Source organism: Taudactylus pleione, unplaced genomic scaffold (assembly GCF_031769625.1).
Source record: "Taudactylus pleione unplaced genomic scaffold, aTauple2 ptg000390l, whole genome shotgun sequence".
Lineage (NCBI taxonomy): Eukaryota > Metazoa > Chordata > Amphibia > Anura > Myobatrachidae > Taudactylus > Taudactylus pleione.
Genome location: NW_028284791.1, coordinates 645,961 through 666,743, shown reverse-complemented (window position 1 = coordinate 666,743; position 20,783 = coordinate 645,961). Strand labels below are relative to the sequence as shown.

The window sequence follows — 20,783 nt, the reverse complement described above, 5'->3', positions numbered from 1 at the left end:
AATTACTGAACTGTTCTCAGGTGCCAGCGCTGGAGAATTCCCGCCTAACGGGATGCTGTGTCTGGCACAAGGCGCAGTCCGTCTCTCTCGCAGTGCTTGATGCGGTGTCTGATGCGGTCCTCTGATTATTATCAGCTTCGGTGAGTACAGGATTCCGGTGCTCAGAGACACAGGATAGGGAGGCCCCGATGGTCTCAGAGGCTTTCCCGCCAGCCATAGAGATCAGGGGCACGGTGTTAGACAGGGCCATGTTATGGTGCTGGACCAGGAGCTGTGGAGTATTCTTCTCCTGTGCTTGGCGGGATTTTCCCTACAAAGATCCTCCATTTAATGTCAGGCAGGATTAGAAGTGGTGCTCTCCTCCATTAGGAACCTGTCTAGGAAATTGCACTATTCAGCTACTTCAATGGGTTTTCCTTTAGACTTGCTGAGTGCACTGTGTGTGTATCTGTACCTTTGTCATGTACGTTATCCGTTAACATATTATCCTCTGTTTGGATGTATAATAGTAATTCCCAGACTAATGTTTCTGCATCACTTGCTTGGATGTAGAATAATAATCTGGACGACCTGTGCATCATTCTGAGGGGAGTGAAATGTCTGTTTTTACTATTCAGCCCCCGACCCCATCCCACTCTCCAGTCTCTCAGAGGCAGGCAGTCAGTTGCCTAAATAGAGTCTTTACTAAACCACATACTGTATGTGAGGCCGCATTCGGTATGAAAGACCGGCTGACGCATGGCAGGCAGTTTGATTCCCAGCAGCGGCAGCCCAACAGATGCAGAGATCCCGGCAACGCTGGAAATCCCGATCGTCCCCAGGTAAGAACAAACTAACCTAACCCCCCTAACCCTAACCTCCTCCCCCTGTACCTAACCCTAATCCCCCCTTCCCTGCTGCCTAAACCTAAGTTCCCCGGGGGGGGGGGGGGGGGGAGCAGACAGCCGCGGGAGGGGAGGGCTGTCTGCTCGCGGCGCCTGGCATCCCTTCGATCGGGATGCCGGGCGCCGGTCTCCCGGCATCAGAAAAATGACAGGCGTCTAGATTTAGACGCCTGTCATTTAACCCTCGCCGGGATAAAGCAATCGGGAAGCCGGCTGTCGGGCTTACGTCAGCCGGTTTCCCGATTGAATCCCATGAGGCCTCTACCTCTTAATCATGCAAACGCCCAGGTTCTGTGCCGATTAATTTCCAAGTGAACTGAGAAGTAACTGGTGAGGAGGTTGGAGAGGTCCTAGAGGGGTTAGGTGCGGGATCCCACTGGTCACGATGCAGACGGTCAGAATACCAATAGTGGCATCCCAACAATCAAACTGCAGCCTAACCCCAAGTGTCCCCTACCGCAGCCTAACCCCAAGTGTCCCCTACCGCAGCCTAACCCCAAGTGTCCCCTACCGCAGCCTAACCCCAACTGTCCCCTACCGCAGCCTAACCCCAACTGTCCCCTACCGCAGCCTAACCCCAACTGTCCCCTACCGCAGCCTAACCCCAACTGTCCCCTACCGCAGCCTAACCCCAACTGTCCCCTACCGCAGCCTAACCCCAACTGTCCCCTACCGCAGCCTAACCCCAACTGTCCCCTACCGCAGCCTAACCCCAACTGTCCCCTACCGCAGCCTAACCCCAACTGTCCCCTACCGCAGCCTAACCCCAACTGTCCCCTACCGCAGCCTAACCCCAACTGTCCCCTACCGCAGCCTAACCCCAACTGTCCCCTACCGCAGCCTAACCCCAACTGTCCCCTACCGCAGCCTAACCCCAACTGTCCCCTACCGCAGCCTAACCCCAACTGTCCCCTACCGCAGCCTAACCCCAACTGTCCCCTACCACAGCCTAACCCCAACTGTCCCCTACCGCAGCCTAACCCCAACTGTCCCCTACCGCAGCCTAACCCCAACTGTCCCCTACCGCAGCCTAACCCCAACTGTCCCCTACCGCAGCCTAACCCCAACTGTCCCCTACCGCAGCCTAACCCCAACTGTCCCCTACCGCAGCCTAACCCTAACTGTCCCCTACCGCAGCCTAACCCTAACTGTCCCCTACCGCAGCCTAACCCTAACTGTCCCCTACCGCAGCCTGACCCTAACTTGTCGGAATTGTGACCGACACCTTTTTGACCGTCGACCCTGACTACATGGTGAGGATATGATAGGCTGAGGAGGTCCTAGAGGCCTCTGAAGGTGAGGATATGATAGGCTGAGGAGGTCCTAGAGGCCTCTGAAGGTGAGGACACTGCACATACTATGGTAACAATGTGGCTGGTACTGTATATACTGAGAGCAGAGAATACTGTACATACTATAGTAACAATGTGGCCGGTACTGTATATACTGAGAGCAGAGAATACTGTACATACTATAGTAACAATGTGGCCGGTACTGTATATACTGAGAGCAGAGAATACTGTACATACTATAGTAACAATGTGGCCGGTACTGTATATACTGAGAGCAGAGAATACTGTACATACTATGGTAACAATGTGACTGGTACTGTATATACTGAGAGCAGAGAATACTGTACATACTATAGTAACAATGTGGCAGGTACCGAGTGCAGGGAACAATGCACATAGTATGGTAAAAACTGAAGAGAAGAGCACAGTAAAGGTGGGTATACACTACAAGATCTGAAAACGACTGCGCGATTACGACATTGTAATCATTCAGTCGTTTGTCAGTCGTGTGATGAGCCTGCACTGAGCGAGCAGATGTTCAGTGCAGGGTCATCAATCATCTGGAAACATGCTGAACCTGATGATATCGTCAGCTTGACCAGCATGTTGGAAAGATGATAGATGTCTAAACGACCAGCGGGCACGCGCATCGCTGGTCGTTTTAGACACTTTTGCAAACGATTTTCAAACGATTGAACGATCGTTATCGTTCAACTTAATTGTCTAGTGGATACCCCCTTTAGGTAAGGTAAGATAATGAACACCAGCCTGCTGTCACTAGTACATATCTGGGGTTATTGGGAAAGCACAGAATGGTCTGGGTGCAGAGCAATATCCTCTCACACTTTCTGCATTCATGCCTGAGATATGCTCTTGGAAGCAATAGGGCGACGTTTTGCAGCGGTGCCGCAGTGTGAAGGAATAGGGTGATGCAACGGGCTTCATTATTGCGCTAGCTTAGAGCTGACGGACATGGCGGCGGTGATGTCAGCGGTGGGAGCTGGATAGCTTTATTTTATTCTTACTTTGTCTGGCGCATCTTCATGTACAGCATGGCCGCACTGCGGGAGAACTTGCATCTGGAACTTCCCTGCAATGGAATAAACAGTACCCCATAAATGGCAGGTAAGGGAGCAATGGAATAACCCAGCGACCTCCATAAGAGTCAGTCGTCTCTGCTTCTATAATCTGCGACTGGGCCTCCTCAGCCAATCTGTGCTGCTATAAGCCTGGGTGGGGGGAGGTACCAGACTTTGCCCAAGCTTTCACTTATTTGGTAAACACTATAAAGCCATAGATAGCATCTGATTGGTTGCCATGGGTAACGTCCGCTATAAATGCTTAGATACATCTCCCCTAAAGGACTCTACAGAGGAGATTGGTTCTCTGTCACCAAGACGAACCATTTAGGTACTACAAGTACCTGCATGTCCTGCTCGGTTACCAGCAGCAGTGTTGTTTGCAATGCGGCTGTAGGTAGGTACCTGCTAAGCCAATCACAAGCAGTCGTCAGCAGGTCACATGTACGTGACTTACCCTGCATCTGTCCTATTGTTAAATCTTTGTCTAGCCGATCCACTCCTGAAAAACACAGAAGAAAAATATATTAAGAAAAAAAAAAATACAATACATTATACAGATTATTAGCGAATATGAATGCAGGGGATTTATATTGTTACTATTAAATCCTTTTCTCTGAGTCTGTAGGGGGCACAGATAATGTTCCACCTTTTCTAAGAGGAACGGCACTGGAAGAAAATGGTAAGGCCCAGCGAGAAGACAAGAGGAGGAACATTCCTGGGGGTAATGGTCAGATGAAGATCCAGATTCCGGTGGGGCAGAGTAGGGGGACCAGTTATTTAAATGAAGGGGGCTTGATAGGAATTCAACTGCAGAACCTTTACAATACGATTGTGATCCCATGGTTGATGGTTTGATAAGCCATCCTCTTCAAGCTGCTTACTGCAGGCAATGACCAAAGAGGGGGACCTGAATCAGCAGATCTGGTTAAAAAGGAAGACGTGGCTGGTTAGCCAAAATGTTGACCAAATCAGTGTACTATGGGCCTGATTCAGAGCCGGTCGCTAGATACGTACGCTAGCTCCCAGCCGTAATGCAAATTAGGAACACACCCAGCAAGACAGGCGATCGCACGGCAAGGCATAAGCACACCCACTATGTCTTGGCGTGCGATCGCTTTGTGCATGCAGACGCCCACCAGCCTGTCTTAAGACGCCCACTTGCGCACGTCATCTCCAGGAAGTGTATACAACCATCGGTACATCAGGTACCATCGAGAGCATTCGCAGCGCTTGTGGTTGCCTTTACCCTACCGCAAGCACTGCGAGCACTTCAGTGTACAAACCAGCCAGGTGACGTGTACTATGATGCTGCCTATTAATTATGCACGCCTCTGATACACTCAGGCACGCCTGTATTCACACCTCCACTCCCCCGTTACTGCTGGCCTGCCCCTGAATCCACCCACAAACGGCCTCTCCTGTTACTCATTCCACTGGGCTGTCTTTGCTGGGCGAGTGAGCGCTTCCCGATCGCTCGCACTAGTTTGCGCACATGCACTGCGACGCATGCGTACATTAGCAGACATCGCCAGCAACGAGCGTACGTTTGCCAGCGACCGGGTCTGAATCAGGCCCTATAGCCCATACAGCAGTATTGAACGCTGCCCAAACCCCTTACAGTCTGATCCAAGAAATTAGCAATCAAGGGAAAAGGTAAAAAAAACTCACATGACCACAAGACCTCCAGTTCATTGATTAGATGCACTCCCAGCACCAGGAGGGGGAACTTGCAATTTAGATGGCAGTGCCAGCAGCTCCATCACCACTGAATAATAGTCTTCACCCCATCACAGAATACCATCTTTCATTGCTTGGCGAGTGCTCTCCTGATGGTTTAGGTAAGCAACCACAGTGGCATCTAGGTTTGTCTGTACCCTGACACTAAGGGAAAGAGAAATGGCCCGGAGCACAAATGTGCTGATCGGAAACCTATGGAGACCTTGTGTCCGGAGGCGAAACGAAGACGATGAAACACTGTCCAGCGCCAATGTCGGGAATCCCTCATAGACAACTGTCAGATGAAGACCAAGAAAGGCCTCCTTATAAATATATAGAGTTGGATAGGATATGAAGACTGTTCCAGCAGTGCGATCTGAAGGAGATGCATGTGGGAGTGAGCGTAAGGGACCTCTTTGGGTATCCTCGCAGCCGTCATACTGTACCTGATGAAACACTGGTCGCATAGAAGGAGAGACAGTATTAGTCTTAGTGAAAGAACATTGCCTTTGGTAAGGAACAACTACTTGTGATCCGTACATTAGAGCCCGTTGATAATCCAAAAGTGAGCCTCCAGAGTACAAATGGCCATCTAGAAAAGTCGAGGCCCCTGGATAATAGGCTTTTTAACCTTGCTCTCAAATTTTAACATCTTCCTTACATTCTATTAGAGAAGACTCTAGATCTAAGGATCATGACCAACAACCACAATGCTACAGCCAGCCATGCTAAACCTCAGTTAGGAAACGGGATGGATGCAGGGGACACCCTGGAGCGCTCACATATTCTCATGTTTCTTGCCATGACAATATGGTCCATGCACTGAGGTCCACTAGACCATCCCTTGAAGGTTTACCTCCCTTGTGGTGCAGAACGAGCCTGACTGTACTAGAGACAGCTTGGTCTGGCATGCAATGCAGATGGTAGGAGAATACCAACAAGGTTGGGGCACCAGTCATACTCCTCTTAAGCTGGCCATACACCAGACCAACTTTCCTCCAATTATCCAACTAGTGGGTTGGTTGGAATGAAAAGCCGTTAATGCATGGGAGCAAATGACAATCAGCACCCGGGAGAATCCAAGTCTCACTTTCAAACATACAGAAGAGGAAAGAGTGAAGCAGGAAAAGACAATGGAGAAAGGCCGGCTCCTAAAGTTAAAGGTAGACGGCAGAGCCAGGGACAGTTTGTGTCAGTAGCACCTGGACCACTACAGGTTATAGATCTGTGGTTGACACTGAAGATTCTGTGTTAAGGACAGAAGAAATACCAGCGAGAGAGAGAGCGAGCGAGAGAGGATCCTGTGCTCTGTACTGTCCAGGTGGGGAGGTCTCCAAATAATGAGCACTGAATGCCCCAGTCCCCTGCCAGGCTACTCTGCCAGGTAAGCGAATGCACTGCAATAGGTTCCGAGATCACAGCCTCTGGTGCAGCTTCTGAACCACTAGCATCTGACTGTGGTAGTCTGGCACTCTTCTGCCCTCTCTGCTGACATCACTACAGCAACTGCTCTGAGAGGACCAGCAAAAGCAGGAACAGCTGCGGAGGGGATATCTACTCCTCAGCCTAGGAAGCCGAGGGTAAGCTTTGCTAAGGGCTGGGCCCTGGGAAAAGAAGTGGGGCAAAGGATTCCCGCATTGGGAGCAGGCAGACAGCAAGGGTGTTTTTACAACACTCCACAATATTTCTGGGGACAGATGAAGCTGTCCCTCTACAGCAAGGATGGGGAACCTCAGGCCCGGGGGCCGTGTAAGGCCCGCAGAATCATTTGGCCTGGCCCTCTGAGCTTTTTTCTGCCAGCCTCAACTGGCTAGCAGGGTGCCTAGAATGGCGCCCTGCAGCCAGAATCTATGCAGCAGTACCACCTTGAGCGTCTTTAGGACGCTTCAGATGGTCACAGGGCTGCCCTTACAGCTCCCTGAAGCATCCTCAGGATGCTCCGGGCATTGCTGAAATCACCGACGATTGTGGCCCCGCCCCGTGTGACGTCGCACTGAGTGGGCTTGGCCTGCACCGGCCCACGAAGAATGTTCTATATATCAAAATGGCCCTCGGCAGAAAAAAGGTTTCCCCACCCCTGCTCTACAGTATATATAACTGAATCATAGGAGACAGCTAGGACTAGCACTAGCAAGGTGGGGAAATAAAACTTTACTGGGGACAGATAAATCTGCCCTTCAGTACTGGAGTAAAATGTAAATATATATATTATAGAAAATAAGTCAGTTAATGACCCCAAAACTTGGATATAACCAGCTGGTCACAGGCTACTGGTTGGGGTGGGGTGGGGGGGTAACAGAGTGTATAACATACAGACTGAACAGCACACAGAGAAATAGGCGTCACATCACTCACCCGCCAGGAGAAGCTGCTTAGGAATGGAGCAGCTGAGGAAAAGGTTAGATAAGCCCCTGAACCACCCGTCCCAGTATTTCTCTGTCTTGGACAGCTCAATCCTCCAGGTATAAGGACGTTCTTTCTTCACCTAAGAAAAAACAAAACAAAACATGATTTTTACACCTACTGTACCTGAAATCCTTTCCAATAAACCCACTGCGGGGACACTGGCACCTTAGGGGCTAGAGGCTCATCCTGGAGTCTTGGCACTTTAATGTTTAACAAAAACAATGAACTCCTCCCTGTCTTTTTTTCCATGCCCCCCATAACCTGCTGGTAAATTAATTTTATAGCCAAGCACCAGAGGGACATAATAAAAGAGGAAATAAACAAGATAGGAAACACAAGATATTTCCAACAACAATCAACACTTTAAATACCCTGGGGGATGTCTCAAAATTGCCTCTACAGGAGGTTATGCTGAGAAGTTACAGGGCGCAGCGCATCTCACCCATCTTTTCAGCATCTTTGGACACATTAACATTGACTAGGAGGCTGCCAGCCGAGACCCCCCCTGCCGCTCCATCCAGGGAGCAAATCCCCGATCTGGTGGAATGTGCAGTTACAGGAACAGGTTTCCCTCAATGTAAGGCTGACAAATTACTAAAGTAATCCACCTAGCCATAACCAGCTTGGATGCCGACCAACCTCTCCTGTGGGCATCATAGAAGACCAGGAAGATCAGCCATCTTGCAAACATTTAACTTTTGCAAACAAAAAGGTACTCAAAACCCTGACAACTTCCAAAGACTGAGGAGATCCTATTGTCTAAGGCTGGAATCAGAATATCCTGATTGAAGAGGAGACCTCATTGGACTTAAAAAAAAGTGTTTTGACCTAACAGAGTACACATTCATGAAAAGGAGGAGGAATGAAGCCTACAAGAAAGAGCCCCCAGCTCTGAAACTCTCCTAGCTGTAGAGATAGTAAAAAAAAGTTGTCTTCCCAGTAAGGAACTATAAGTAAATGTAAGTCCTACATAATCTATGATAATTATTGACCTAAAATTGCTTACAAGCATTGAGCACGGGCTCAGCCACATTGTACAACACACCTTTACCTCTAGGGATTTCTGCTTTTATAGTCACATCGTTAAAGTCAGCTGTGCTATACAGTACCTGTATTATGAAACGGTTCCTTACTTAACAAGGTCTTGTCTGATAGGAAGATGCCATGATAAACACACTGCCATCTTGAGAATATCCATGTACAGCGACCTTCTCGGCCAGTAGGGCTCCACTGAAATCAACTTAAGGTCCTCTCTTTTTACCTAGTTTAGCACAAGCCGACGCATTGCTATACCAAAGGGAACAAGTAAATCAGATTAGTCTTACAAGGGACTGAGATCAGGCCTACCAATAACGCTGATCCCACCTTATGGGTCAAATCCAGACGACATCATGTTGACATTTGGCTGAGCCCATTTTGCCACAATCTGCTGAATGACTTCCAGATGAAGAGACCATTCCTCGGGGGAGGAAGGACTGAGAATATATGCTTCTGGGTTTTACACTCCTGGGATGAACACCGCAGATATTGCAGGAACATTTATTTTTTCTTTTATTATTATTAGTTTCACCCAGAGCATAATTAGTTGTGTCCCTCATGGCAAGGGAGCTCTTGGCGCCGCACTGCTGATTGAGTTATGCTTCCACCTTGGCATTGGCTGACTGAACTTTTATGGTCTTTCCTCTTGACTAGATTGTTTAACACCACTCTGAGATTTCAGCCCATTTATTGGCAGCTTCGACTTGTCCAGAGTCCAAAGACCCTGAAAGAGGCACTGAAGACTGAACGCCTCCCAGACTCAGAGGTATCCGGTGTCCGATCACAAATGGTGAAGAGACGACCCCTCCTGAAGTTGCAGAGCATCATCCTCCAGAGAAGCAACTGCCGCATGTAAGACGGATGAACATCCCCTGTTGTTGGGTGTCCACTCCTAAGAAAACAATCATCCGTGAAGGTGTTTAGCTGGACTTAGGTTGGTTGATGATCCACCCATGAGATTCTGTTTCTGGCCCATGGGCCTGATCTCCACCATGCTCAACAAGTCATCAAGGAAAGGAAGAAGAAGTCATCCCAATGGCCCTAACACGAGCAACCATAACTGCCATGATCTTTGTAAACACTGACGCCAAGTAAAGAGGTAAAGGAGAAACTGAAAATAATGGGTTTGAATAACAAGTTTCAGAAGACACCGTTGTCCTTCTCAGATTGGTACATTCCAGTATATATCCTTGATGTCCAGAGACAGCACAAACTTGTTCAGCTCCATTCTATTTATAATAGGCCTCGAGGACTCCATCATGAACCTGTTCACCTGAAGCTTTAGGTTGAAAATGGGCAGAAACGATCGGTCTGGTTTCTAGACCAAGAGACTTAGGGGTAAATTTACTCAAGTGCGTTTTTAGAAGTGGAGATGTTGCCCATTGCAACCAATCCGATTCTAGCAATTATCTTCTAGAAGGTGCTAGTTAAATGTTAAGTAGAATCTGATTGGTTGCTATGGGCAACATCTCCACTTCTAAAAACTCTCACTTTAGTAAATTTACCCCTTAGATTCCAACCCCTTCCGGTCAGCCAGGACTGGAATTACTAAACAAGTTAAATGGGTGATTTCAGGTGAGATTTAAAGCAGCAAATTTTTTTTTTTAAAGGAAAAAACTGTTTTGCCTTCAAAAAGAAAAACCATTGCTGCTTTAAATCTTTGTCTCTTGGCAGGCCAGTACTGGGGATTTCAGGAGATCTATGATATATTGTTAACCTATAATTCCTCTCACCCAACGTTCCCAAAAGAGAAGCAGATGGGCTCCCACCACAGGAGTTGTCTGGTGTCCTGATTGCCCATCACGGAAGTCGGCTTCTTAGCTGACCAATACTGTGGAACTTTGACTCCTTTGTTTCCCCAAAGCATAAAAGCAACGAAACATGTGGCCCCTAGGTTTGGGGTAGCAAAGGACTGTAAGCTATCCAACAGTCGCTCAAGCCAGCTCTCCGCCTGCATCAACTCAACATGGGTGTAAGAGAGGCCCCAGTCTCAACAAAAACGCTATAGACCGATGCATGCTATCACTATAGGCTGTTGGATTCTGAATAGAGGTGGACATGCTACGTGAGCTTCCACTTTGGGCAGGGTTGTCATCCAATGAGAAACCTGCAACCTCCAATCAAGTTTGGTCCACACCTCACATAATAGATCTACCAACTGAGGAGAAAGAAACAAATTTGTTTTTCCTTCCTGTTAAACAGCAATTGTCAAGAATGGAATATTTAGTGCCTGCTGGACAGCTCATACTAAGGGCCTGATTCAGCAGTGCACAAAATGGAGGTCAATGGCTGGGGAGGCACACATGGAGATGGGTCTGAGTGCTGGGAGTCTGTCTCACCTCCTACTCACTGTAACTCTCCCCTCACTACACTAAGCGTCAGTGTCCATTGATTCTCCTACCTGCATCACTGTGACTGCTCTTGCTGCTGCTTACTCAGTCAGCTCCGAGCTGTAAACACTGCAGTGCACTTTCTGATCACATGACACATCCAAGGTGTCCAGCATCGCTCAAGGCACGCCCCCCCCCCCCCCCCCCCATACTCAGAGGCATGCCTCCATTAGCTCTCTTTCTGTGCAGCTTACTGCCCGTGATGTGGCCCTGCCCCCAGCTCTGCAAGCAGTGTCCGACTATATAGAAGCGAGGCTGAGCTGTTGCTGCCTCATCTCTAGTCTCCCTGCAGTCCCAGGGAGCTCCACAAAGCTGGTGAGTGTTAACTATAATAATGATGACAAGAAACAAAGAAGATGTTTATAAGTTAAAAATATCTTCTTTGTATTATTCTAGTAATTTTGATATCAAATCTCAGGCCTACCCTGACTGCATGTCCCTGGTATTGGGCCCAAGCCAGCTCAACGGATGAGGTTGATGGGGAGCCCAAAGGCCCCTAGCGTAGTGCTCCCAAGAAAGGAAGGATGCTATAATTTCAGGGGTACAGTAACCCTCAAACTCAAGCGCGAATTAAGAATGGACATCAGAAGTCGATGGTTAGCCACCATCAATGTTTCCGATTTGATGGAAGTACTTTTTCAATCGCATAGCATGTGATACAGCTTTACGATGCCCATCCAATGGCTGGCTATTTTTTTTCACCTGCGGACACCTGGAAGTGGGGGACAGGATGGGACATGCACATGGCATATATTCACAGTATAGGGGGAGCCTGGGGACAGCCCAGCATCACGGAGTGTCCTGGGCACGCCCTCACAGTGACATGATAGGGGGTACCACGAGGCATGCGCAAAGTTACGACTGCTTCTGTGCATGTGCAAAGTATAACCATCGCTATGGTTATACTATCGAACAGTTGCCATTGCATTGCTGGATTTGATGTCCAACCATTTGATGCCGGGCTTCCGATGTCTACCCCTAGCGCCAGCCATCTGGCTCACACAATGCGCATAATATGTGTCTGCACCTCAATGTCCACTGAGGCAATATGGAGAGAAATTTGGTCCAAATAAAAATCTCACTGTTGCTCTCCCTCCAGGTTTAGCCCTGTAAGTGTTCCCCTATCAGACACGACAGAAGAGAAGGTAAGAAAGAGGACAGCTGCAGTACACACAGCCAAGGTGTATCTGCAAAGTGACAAAACACCCCTCACACTATACTTCCCTGCAGGGGGATAAGTTAGGAGGGTAGAAGGGAGCAGCTGGCTGTGCTTCCGTCTCCTCTGCCGGGCTTGCCTCAGTAAGGGAAGGCCTGAGAAAATTAAATGCTGGTGGATAGCATCCTATCCCACCAGGGTCCAGCCCAGTAGGGAATGGCCATCATCCACAAAGCCCCCAATGCCAAGTGTAGCGCCGCTACAATTCACAGCCACCGCCGGACCCCCAAGCAACGGAGGCGCTGCTGGCACTTTATAGCTTAATGACTTTGTCAGCGCGGGGTTCCCCTGTCACTATTCGTGGCAGCTTTGACCAGTTCCCTCATGGACACATTCACACACAGAAAGGTGGTGGGCAGCAGAAGTAGTTAGCACCAAAACGAAATGTAGTTGCGTTTTTGACAATCATAATGTCGACAATGAAAACAGGGACACTGTTGGGTCATCCGGCATGACGACATGCTAACAATGACAACATGCTATAGTCGGCATAAAAGTGCTGACTGCAGACCTTCAAACATGATGCTTTACCATCACTATTGAAGTTCTAAAAACCTATACTGTTGGAATGCATTAAATCTTAAATGACTAGCCTGTCGTGTTCAACCTAACGGTGTCACCAATCACACTGTGGACATTATGATTGTGGAAATCATCTACAGAACCCTCCAGAATGCCATGCCTATAACCGACTTGAAGTCAGAGCATAATAAAATGAAACAAATAAAATATAGAATAAACGATAAAAAAAAAAAAAAAAACTCCAGGTAAACAGCGCCAACTCCAGCAGGAACGCTCCCAGAAGGCTGGGAGGGGGGAATGTTTAAATTTAGATTGTCCAAACTCCAGGATGAGCCCTTATACCCCCAAGGCACCAGTGTCCACGAGAGGATGAATGAAAAATGTATTAGAATAGAACAAATAAAAGACAGCAATGCTGCGCTACATACATAAAGTAATCTTTACACCAGTGTTAGGGAGAGTGTAAGGATGTGCCTCATGAGGGGTTCATCTCTACATAGGACACATGCCTAATAGTGCATACACACGGTCAGATTTTTCCTTCAGATCTGAACGATAACGATTTAAAAAATCGTTCAGTCGTTCATATCTGAAGGAAAATTTGACATATCTGACAGATCTGTCAGATGAACGATTTGAACGATGCGCGTTCCCGATGGTCAGATAACGATATCTGACATCTGATGTGTTTGCAGTCAGACTTGGACTATTTCCATTCATTTTAATGCAGTCAGAAATCGTTCAAATCTTTGGTAAAAATCGTTCAAATCGTTCATCTGACAAATCTGACCGTGTGTATGCTCCATAAGACGTACATATGTGCACTGACAAATTATATAATCACATACAGAACCCATGTGTACAAATGGATGTTATATACACATACAGCCCACATGTGCTAATGAAGTCTATAATCACATATACTGTAGAAGCCAAAGAGAACTGACTTATGTACAGACAGTCTATAATCACATCTAGATCACATGTGTTCAGACGGAGTCTATAATCATATATATATATATTATATATATATATATACACACACACACACACACAGCACATGTGTACAGACGGAGTCTATAATAATATATACAGCACATATGTACAGGCGGAGTCTATAATCATATATAGATCACATGTGTACAGACGGAGTCTATAATCATATATAGATCACATATGTACAGGCGGAGTCTATAATCATATATAGATCACATGTGTACAGGCGGAGTCTATAATCATATATAGATCACATGTGTACAGACGGAGTCTATAATCATATGTATATATATATATATATATATACATACATACACAGCACATGTGTACAGACGGAGTCTATAATAATATATACAGCAGATATGTACAGGCGGAACTATAATCATATATAAAGCACATATGTACAGACGGAGACTATAATCATATATAGAGCACATATGTACAGATGGAGTCTATAATCATATATAGAGCACATACAGTCAGGTGCATAAATATTGGGACATTGACAGAATTTTCATATTTTGGGCTCTATTCACCACCACAATGGCTTTGAAATGAAACAAACAAGATGATGCTTTAACTGCAGACTTTCAGATTTAATTTGAGGGTAATTACATCCAAATCAGGTGAACGGTGTAGGAATTACAATGGTTTCTATATGTGCCTCCCACTTTTTAAAGGGCCAAAAGTAATGGGACAAACTAAACAATCCTAAATCTAACTTTCACTTTTTAATACTTTGTTGCAAATCCTTTGCAGGCAATTACAGCCTGAAGTCTGGAACGCATAGACATCACCATACGCTGGGTTTCATCCCTGGTGATGCTCTGCCAGGCCTCTGCTGCAAATGTCTTCAGTTCCTGCTTGTTCTTGGGCCATTTTCCCTTCAGTTTTGTCTTCATCAAGTGAAATGCATACTCAATTGGATTCAGGTCAGGGGATTGACTTGGCCATTGCATAACATTCCACTTTTTAGCCTTAAAAAACTCTTTGGTTGCTTTTGCAGTATGCTTCAGGTCATTGTCCATCTGCACTGTGAAGCGCCATCCAATGAGTTCTGAAGCATTTGACTGAATATGAGCATATAATATTGCCCGAAACACTTCAGAATTCATTCTGCTGCTTTTGTCAGCAGTCACATCATCAATAAATACAAGGGAACCAGTTCCATTGGCAGCCATACATGCCCACGCCATGACACTACCACCACCATGCTTCACTGATGAGGTGGTATGTTTTGGATCATGAGCAGTTCCTTTCCTTCTCCATACTCTTCTCTTCCCATCACTCTGGTACAAGTTGATCTTTGTCTCATCTGTCCATAGGATGTTGTCCCAGAACTGTAATGGCTTTTTTAGATGTTGTTTGGCAAACTCTAATCTGGTCTTCCTGTTTTTGTGGCTCACCAATGGTTTGCATCTTGTGGTGAACCCTCTATATTCACTCTTGTGAAGTCTTCTCTTGATTGTTGACTTTGACACATATACACCTACCTCCTGGAGAGTGTTCTTGATTTGGCCAACTGTTGTGAAGGGGTTTTTCTTCACCAGGGAAATAATTCTTCTGTCATCCACCACAGTTGTTTTACGTGGTCTTCCGGGTCTTTTGGTGTTGCTGAGCTCTCCGGTGCGTTCTTTCTTTTTAAGAATGTTCCAAACAGTTGATTTGGCCACACCTAATGTTTTTGCTATCTCTCTGATGGGTTTGTTTTGATTTTTCAGCCTAATGATGGCTTGCTTCACTGATAGTGACAGCTCTTTGGATCTCATATTGAGAGTCGACAGCAACTGATTCCAAATGCAAATGTCACACCTAGAATCAACTCCAGATCTTTTACCTGCTTAATTGATAATGAAATAACGAGGGAATAGCCCACACCTGTCCATGAAATAGCTTTTGAGTTGATAAGCTGCATACACACACAACGATTTTTTGACAGATAATCGTTAAACGATAATCGTTTGAAAAAAATCGTTCACTTTCTGAGTCAAATGATGAACGATTATCGTTCATGCGCATTCACGTTTGTAGTTTGTAGTTCAGTCTGACTTGTCAACTGAACGATTTTCATTAAGGGAATATGCAAAAATCGTTTGTAGTTCATAAAAATCGTTCATTACACTTTAAAATATCTGACAGATAATCGTTCATAAAATCGTTGGTAACAAAATCGTTGTGTGTGTATGCAGCTATAGTCCCAATATTTTTGGCCACTTAAAAAGTGGGAGGTACATATAGAAACTGTTGTAATTCCTACACCGTTCACCTGATTTGGATGTAATTACCCTCAAATTAAATCTGAAAGTCTGCAGTTAACGCACATCTTGTTTGTTTCATTTCAAAGCCATTGTGGTGGTGAATAGAGGCCAAAATATGAACATTCTGTCAATGTCCCAATATTTATGCACCTGACTGTAGGTACAGATGGAGTCTATAATAATATATACAGCACATATGTACAGACGGAGCCTATAATCATATATAGAGCACATATGTACAGACGGAGTCTATAATCATATATACAGCACATGTGTACAGGCGGAGTCTATAATTATATATACAGCACATATGTACAGGCGGTGTCTATAATTATATATAGAGCACATGTGTACAGGCAGAGTCTATAATAATATATACAGCACATATGTACAGGCGGCGTCTATAATAATATATACAGCACATGTGTACAGGCAGAGTCTATAATAATATATATACAGCACATGTGTACAGGCAGAGTCTATAATAATATATATATACACAGCACATGTCTACAGACGGAGTCTATAATAATATATATACAGCACATGTGTACAGACAAAGTCTATAATAATATATATACAGCACGTGTACAGACGGAGTCTATAATAATATATACAGCACATGTGTACATACGGAGTCTATAACCGCATATCAGCCAATTAACTCTTCTCCTTACCTCTGTATCATCCTCCTTCTTCCTCTTGTTAATGGACTGTCCTCCATTCTCTTCTACATCTTCTTCTTCTTCCTCAATAATTCCTTCTACTATAGCTTTCGGCCCTTCAGGAGTCATAGCTTCCTCGCATCTATAGGTTAAACAACAGCGCTCACACTCAGTACAGGGTAATCAGCCTCTGTCCCTGCAAACCAGACTGACACATTCAGAATACTCACTGCTTCACCTGTCCAGCCATGGAAACCCTGGCGGAGTCCAGATTCCTGATCTGGCCACTCTTCACACTGAGGATCACACACAGGAAGAGGTATATAGTGATAGATTATATAGGTAGATCGATATCGTTAGAGTAATTGGAAAGTGTGCATTATATAATTTGTTCATTACCATTATTCTCTATTAACATTAGTAACCACAGATCTCTGATCACTGACCTCCATTCAATAGCATTTTCCAGCGATTTAAAGGTTTTTGGACGGCCGCGTAGGAAGTTCTGCATGCTGTTCAATGCGTCCATCGCCGTCCCTGAGACACGGAGACCCAGCGTTACATAAACCTTGGTATTTGTGATCTCAAATACAGAAAATGTCACAGCTGCTAAGCCTTAGCCAGGTAATAAATAGTAATCGAGTTATTACACAAGTTGTCCAGTTTTGGCTCTTCCCCACCTCATTGACTGCACTGCAGTTGGGGTTGTAGACTAAGGTCCCCACCGAGCCTTGACCATACAGCTGACGGACTGCGATTGTCAGCTAGTAGTGGACCTTTCATTGTTACAAGATGACTGGGCCGAAGAATCAAACTTATCAAGCAGGAGCGGACGTGAATTTGTTATCTTACTGGTTAGTAGCTAAATCCACCAATCAGGTGCTTTTACTACGCACCTCCCACCCCAGCAGCTTCACTAGTCCTCCAGTGCGGACTGTCTCTTCGCAACAAGCAGAATTCCAGCAGCTGTTATCTACAGTCATCTAGTGCTGTCTCTCCACTGCATGCAGCATTCTACCAGCTCCTATCTACAGTCATCTAGTGCTGTCTCTCCACTGCATGCAGCATTCTACCAGCTCCTATCTACAGTCATCTAGTGCTGTCTCTCCACTGCATGCAGCATTCTACCAGCTCCTATCTACAGTCATCTAGTGCTGTCTCTCCACTGCATGCAGCATTCTACCAGCTCCTATCTACAGTCATCTAGTGCTGTCTCTCCACTGCATGCAGCATTCTACCAGCTCCTATCTACAGTCTAGTGCTGTCTCTCCACTGCATGCAGCATTCTACCAGCTCCTATCTACAGTCATCTAGTGCTGTCTCTCCACTTCATGCAGCATTCTACCAGCTCCTATCTACAGTCATCTAGTGCTGTCTCTCCACTGCATGCAGCATTCTACCAGCTCCTATCTACAGTCATCTAGTGCTGTCTCTCCACTGCATGCAGCATTCTACCAGCTCCTATCTACAGTCATCTAGTGCTGTCTCTCCACTTCATGCAGCATTCTACCAGCTATGTATAGTGCTCTAGTGCTGTCTCTCCACTGCATGCAGCATTCCACCAGCTCCTATCTACAGTCATCTAGTGCTGTCTCTCCGCTGCATGCAGCATCCCAGCAGCTGCTATCTACAGTCCTCCAGTGCTGACTGTCTCTCTGCTGCATGCAGCACTCCATCAGTTGAGTTTAGGGAACGTTGGGCTCCCAGGAGGCGGGCACCATGGAGAGGTTACAGAGTGGCAGCACTTACCTTCCACAACATCAATCATGCAGAGGCCCAGCAAGCTTGGCACAAGGTTGGCAGCGGCGGTGTGCACGGCAATCGCTCCGCCCATGCTGTGACCAATGAGCATGATGGGAGGAGGCAGATCCCCGTACAAGGCTTCCACCACGTTCCCAATGTCCCTGTGGAAGCACAGAGAGGGAGGTCACATAACGTAATATCAGCTGTAAATAAACCACTTAGTACCCGATGCAGAGCTGGAAGTAAATCATACAAGCATTACGCAAAGGAAGAAGCACAGATAAAATGTGTATATTGCCCATATGGAGAGAGGTACTCATGTCAATACGTGACTATATCCACGCCGGCAGGTGGGTTATTACAAATCGTCACCATCAGCACTGAGCACTTGCACCATACTTGCCAACTCAGACATGTTCCCCTCTGTGAGAGCTCCCAATAGGGGTCGGAAACAGGCACATCTAGTCATTAGGCCTTAGCCCCTCACTGCATTATGCAGCTAATAGCGGGTCAGCGAGGAGGGGACGGGACCTAGATTATGTGTTTCTCAGAGAAATGTGTCAATGCACCCCAACTAGGTCATTTCACTAGGCAACGGGCTGGGTGCAAGAAATGAGTTGGAAGAGCAGGCAAGTGTGAGCTGCAGCTATCCTATTCTGGGTGCAAAATAGACGCCTCCAAACGGGCCTTTGCTTACAACCAGCTCTGCATAGCCCACATGCAGCTCTGCACAGCCCACATACAGCTACACTAACAGCCCACATGCAGCTCTGCACAGCCCACAGCATAGCCAACCTGCAGCTACACTAAGCCCACATGCAGCTACACTAACAGCCCACATGCAGCTACACTAACAGCCCACAGCATAACCCACATGCAGCTACACTAAGCCCAGATGCAGCTCTGCACAGCCCACATGCAGCTCTGCACAGCCCACATGCAGACACACTAAGCCCACATGCAGCTCTGCACAGCCCACATGCAGCTACACTAACAGCCCACATGCAGCTCTGCACAGCCCACAGCATAGCCCACCTGTAGCTACACTAAGCCCACATGCAGCTACACTAAGGGGCCCACAGCATAACCCACATGCAGCTACACTAAGCCCAGATGCAGCTCTGCACAGCCCACAGCATAGCCCACATGCAGCTCTGCACAGCCCATAGTGTAGCTGCAATTCAATGCAAACGACTCTGCACTGGCTGCATTTGCGTGCAGCATTATGGGTGAAGCATTACGCAAGATACGCTGTGCAAACAGGTACAGGTTCCACTCTGCACCCACCCTAATGTCTGGGTAGGTTTGAACTCATTTCACAACACTTCTATGAATCGGTCACCAGGGAATAACTACGTATTGTACCATGGCTCATTTGCACTGAACGGATGGGACATTAGTTTAATCAGCAGATCTAGTTTTCTTTTTTGTTTGGGTTATAGAGGGAAATGTGAATGAATAAAAGGAAATAAATGTACATTCATTATTATACATTTTCTCGAGTTTAGTGCGACTCCAGAATTACACCCCACAATGTATCCTGCGATTTCTCATGTTATATATTAGCTTGTTTACATATTCTAAAACTTGTGTGAATACAACATGTTAATTTATGCTGTAATGTTTCAGCTTTTTGTCCCAGGCCTCCCTCCAGGCAAGGACTCCCAGCGATGACAATGACATCGCTTGGAATGAATCCATCTCCTGCCCTGAACACAGAACCTGGGATTTGGGAGTAGTAGGAATGTTATTTAGCTGCTGCTCTTGGAGACTGATGTACTGGTTCCGGGGTGAGAATGTAGCCCACTCCCACATGACGTCACTCTTCTGTGATGCTCTCCCAGAGGGGTCAGAGGGATTACACTATTTACCCCTTGTTATCTTCCTCACTGCGAGTTATTGTCCCTTATGGCTGGAAATGGAAGCCTTATCGCTACATACAGAGAGGGGCAGGGTCTTCTGTATGAGTGGGGACACTTACCTGGCCATGGTTTCTGCAGACAGGTCCTCAGTGTTCCTTACTTTAGTTTCACCTAGAAAGCAAACCAGATGATCTATATATTATACGTCACTTACAGCAGGTACATACAGGAGATGAACACCAAGGCGAATAACCAGGAAGCATCTGCAAAGCGGAACCTCTCATATCTAAAGGATGTAGAATGGTTTAATCTGAATGGCATGACTGTTGCTGCATACATCTAATGGTAGAAACCACACACCAAACCAATGATCCCGGCGCTAATCTGGAAGTCCAAATTTTACCAAATAGATGTGCAACAACCAGTTACTAAAAATCAGCAAGTCTAAAATGATGGGATATGTGAACACCCATAAAAAACCAAGAATGCAATTTGCATCAGACTTATCTAATATAAAGGAATCTACTGCAAGATAGCAGACGTCACATGCATACATAAATCAGTCATGGCTCCAAAATAGGAAATTTGTACTAATTTGTTAATATATTAATTTTTAATCTGATATTTGTTCACAATTAAAAATACACATAATCTACAGACAAATACAACTCACATTAGTCAATATATACAATACACAAAACAATAAACCTCTA

The 20,783-nt window shown here is 46.2% G+C and overlaps 1 protein-coding gene across 1 annotated transcript in view; it reads right to left on the bottom strand.

The window, feature by feature from the left end:
* Positions 1 to 20,783, bottom strand: part of PPME1 (protein phosphatase methylesterase 1) — a 37,472-nt gene that overhangs the window by 4,294 nt on the left and 12,395 nt on the right. The window contains exons 6-13 of the mRNA XM_088445842.1: positions 20,190 to 20,241; positions 18,215 to 18,369; positions 16,912 to 17,002; positions 16,696 to 16,761; positions 16,478 to 16,607; positions 7,330 to 7,459; positions 3,713 to 3,757; positions 3,202 to 3,266 (exon numbers count right to left, since the gene is read on the bottom strand). Of these exons, the coding sequence (XP_088301968.1) occupies positions 3,202 to 3,266; positions 3,713 to 3,757; positions 7,330 to 7,459; positions 16,478 to 16,607; positions 16,696 to 16,761; positions 16,912 to 17,002; positions 18,215 to 18,369; positions 20,190 to 20,241 (734 nt within the window). The remainder of the gene's footprint in view (positions 1 to 3,201; positions 3,267 to 3,712; positions 3,758 to 7,329; positions 7,460 to 16,477; positions 16,608 to 16,695; positions 16,762 to 16,911; positions 17,003 to 18,214; positions 18,370 to 20,189; positions 20,242 to 20,783) is intronic.